Source organism: Varanus komodoensis, unplaced genomic scaffold (assembly GCF_004798865.1).
Source record: "Varanus komodoensis strain SLA01 unplaced genomic scaffold, ASM479886v1 scaffold25, whole genome shotgun sequence".
Classification (NCBI taxonomy): domain Eukaryota; kingdom Metazoa; phylum Chordata; class Lepidosauria; order Squamata; family Varanidae; genus Varanus; species Varanus komodoensis.
Genome location: NW_025335661.1, coordinates 78,178 through 80,830, shown reverse-complemented (window position 1 = coordinate 80,830; position 2,653 = coordinate 78,178). Strand labels below are relative to the sequence as shown.

General features: G+C 43.7%; 1 protein-coding gene across 1 annotated transcript in view; it reads left to right on the top strand.

Annotated features, from left to right (window-relative positions):
- Positions 1 to 1,674, top strand: part of LOC123024684 (galactose-3-O-sulfotransferase 2-like) — a 1,935-nt gene extending 261 nt beyond the window's left edge. The window contains exon 2 of the mRNA XM_044432728.1: positions 820 to 1,674. Within this exon, the coding sequence (XP_044288663.1) occupies positions 820 to 1,674 (855 nt within the window). The remainder of the gene's footprint in view (positions 1 to 819) is intronic.
- Positions 1,675 to 2,653: the final 979 nt, after the last annotated feature.

The following is a 2,653-nucleotide window of genomic DNA, read 5'->3' as shown; positions in this document are numbered from 1 at the left end:
GGGAGGGACAGACAGGAGGATTAGGAGTGGCAGGATTTGTTTGCAGGATGTGTACCTTTCTGATTTGGGGACTTGTGCCACCTGTGATCAATACCAAGTAGGATCGAATGACAAAGCTGACCTGCAAAGATTACAAGCCCATATTATAGAAGGCAGATTATAAGGAAACCGGGCACAGAGTGCTGCTTTATGCCGACAGCTGAAGGAACAAACAAGCTGACATAGCAGAACCATCTACAGACCAGAGTTAGGGAACCAGGACAGGGAAAACTGTCTTAGGGTAACACCTCTGTTGTATACTCATACATGCACACAAACATATGATGCACTTTCCCAATTGGATCACTGAAATTGTAAACAACTGTGTATGGTTAGAACATCTACTATTTCAGCTGCCTTGAATGTCTGGCAGTGTCTGGCAGGATATACAATTTGTGGTTTTTAATGTTCTTGTTTTTATCATTGCAAGGTTTTATTGTTTTAAATGGTTACATACTGCCATATAAATAGAATACATGCATGAAGTTTCCACTGCCTGTCACTGTTTAAACATTCTCATTTGGTGTTATCCATGTGCTCGGTACTTTCCAAAGGACAAGGGATAACTCCCTAGCCCAAAGGGATGCAATCTAAATATCAACACAGGGGAGAAAAAAGAAGGGGAAGGAAATTGTAGCTAGGGTAAATGGAGAAGATATATGGCTCATTTCCTACATGTAATGGCAAGGTGCAGGATTTGTGTATTGTGCCAAAAGCAAAGTAGAAGCAAGTAAATGTTGTAATTCAGATTATCTCCCCATCCTCTGTTCTTGTTCCCAGGTTGCCAAGGTCATGCCAAATACTACCTTTTACTTTGCCATCCTCCGGAATCCTGCTGATCTCATGGAATCTTCATTCACATATTACAAACTGACGTCTCCCTTCAGCAAAGCCAGGAACTTGGAGGATTTCCTCTACCACACTTCCCAGTTTTACAATGCCTCAGCCAGGGACAGCCATTATGCCAAAAACCTGATGACTTTCGATTTTGGATATAACCACAATGGAAACTTCTCAGCAAAGCACATCCAATTCATACTGAGCTCCATTGAAGCACAATTTGACCTCCTCCTGATCTCAGAGTACTTTGATGAGTCTATGGTGCTGCTGAAGAAGGCTTTATGCTGGGACTTGGAAGATGTGGTCTCTTTTCCCCTCAACAGCAGACATAACAGCACTAAGGTCCATATTTCAGAAAGCACCGCAGAAAAGCTAAAGAGCTGGAATCATCTAGACTGGGAGCTTTACATGCATTTCAACAGGACCTTCTGGGAGAAGGTAGACTTGCACATTGGCAGGGAGCACTTGTGGCAGGAAGTGAGGGCCCTGCAGCAGAAGCGGAAAGAGCTGGCAAAGGTATGCCTTCAAGAAGGAGGAAGTGTCGTCCCAAAGAACATTAGGGACCAGAGATTGGCACCACTGCAGTATGGCAAGGCAACAGTCCTAGGCTATAACTTGAAGTCTGGGATGGATAAGGCAACAAGGCAGAGGTGCCAGCGCTTGGTGACTCCTGAACTTCAATACAGTAAGCTCCTGTATAGAAAACAGTTCCCTAAGAAGGCTCTGAAGTTCATCAATCTAGCTCACTCGCCAAAGCTGCTTCCTAAAAGCAACAGAACTAGGGTGCCATCCTGAAAGAGCAGTTACAAAACAGACTGACACCCTGTGCAAGTCTTCCGTTCACCTATGACCAGATCCCTTAAAATAGATGTTTTGATCCCGAAACCACAGTCCACATTTGCATGTGCCTTCTGCCCTCCATCCATAAGCACCCAGCCAAATAGCTGCAGTTTAAACAGCAGTTTAAATGGAGATATTAGGAGTAACCAAGCAACCATCCACAGCAAGTTGGACTTGCACATAAATCTACTTGATGGTTGGACTCTGAAGTCCTGAAGCCAGGGAGGGAAGAGATTTCTAAACAATATTTTCCCCCTTCCACTCTGCCCAGTCCTGACTTTATACTTGAACTGCCGGATTGAGTTACCTAATTATCTTTGGAACAGTACCTTACAGCATGTCTTACGTGGTTTATAATGTAACAAGAAATTGATCTGTACTGATTTCTGTATGATGGACAAGAAAGGCAAGCGTGGTAGACCTGGAATGATGACAGGAAGAAGCCAGCAGCCTTTACTTTAAAAGAACTGGTGCCTCGCAGGAGAAGCATAACCTAGCCCTAGTCAAGGGACAGAGATGCAGCAAAAGTCTAGCCATCCTCTGTGTCTGTAATTCTTGTTCCCAGCTACCTATTTCTGGTGGCTGGTTAAATACCTCAAATGCTGCTGAAGGAGTTGAGCACTGCTACTTGCAAAGGGGGCAATGCTGTTCTGATTACTACTGGCAGAATCTGACATGATGCCTCTTCTGGACACTGCCAATATGAGCACAAGTTTGCCTTCCCTAATTATGATAGCCTTTCTTGAAAAGAAACACCAGCAGATAGAAGAATGAAAGCTCCACCAATTTCAATAGGACAGAGTTAAGTTTGATTTCTCTGGACTGCAACCCAATCCTATGCATGTCAGTTCAGAGAGAGGAAGTGAAAGATTCACAGGCATTCAATCTCCAAGTAAAAGAGTTTAGGATTGTAGCCTTATGTATAACTAAGCAT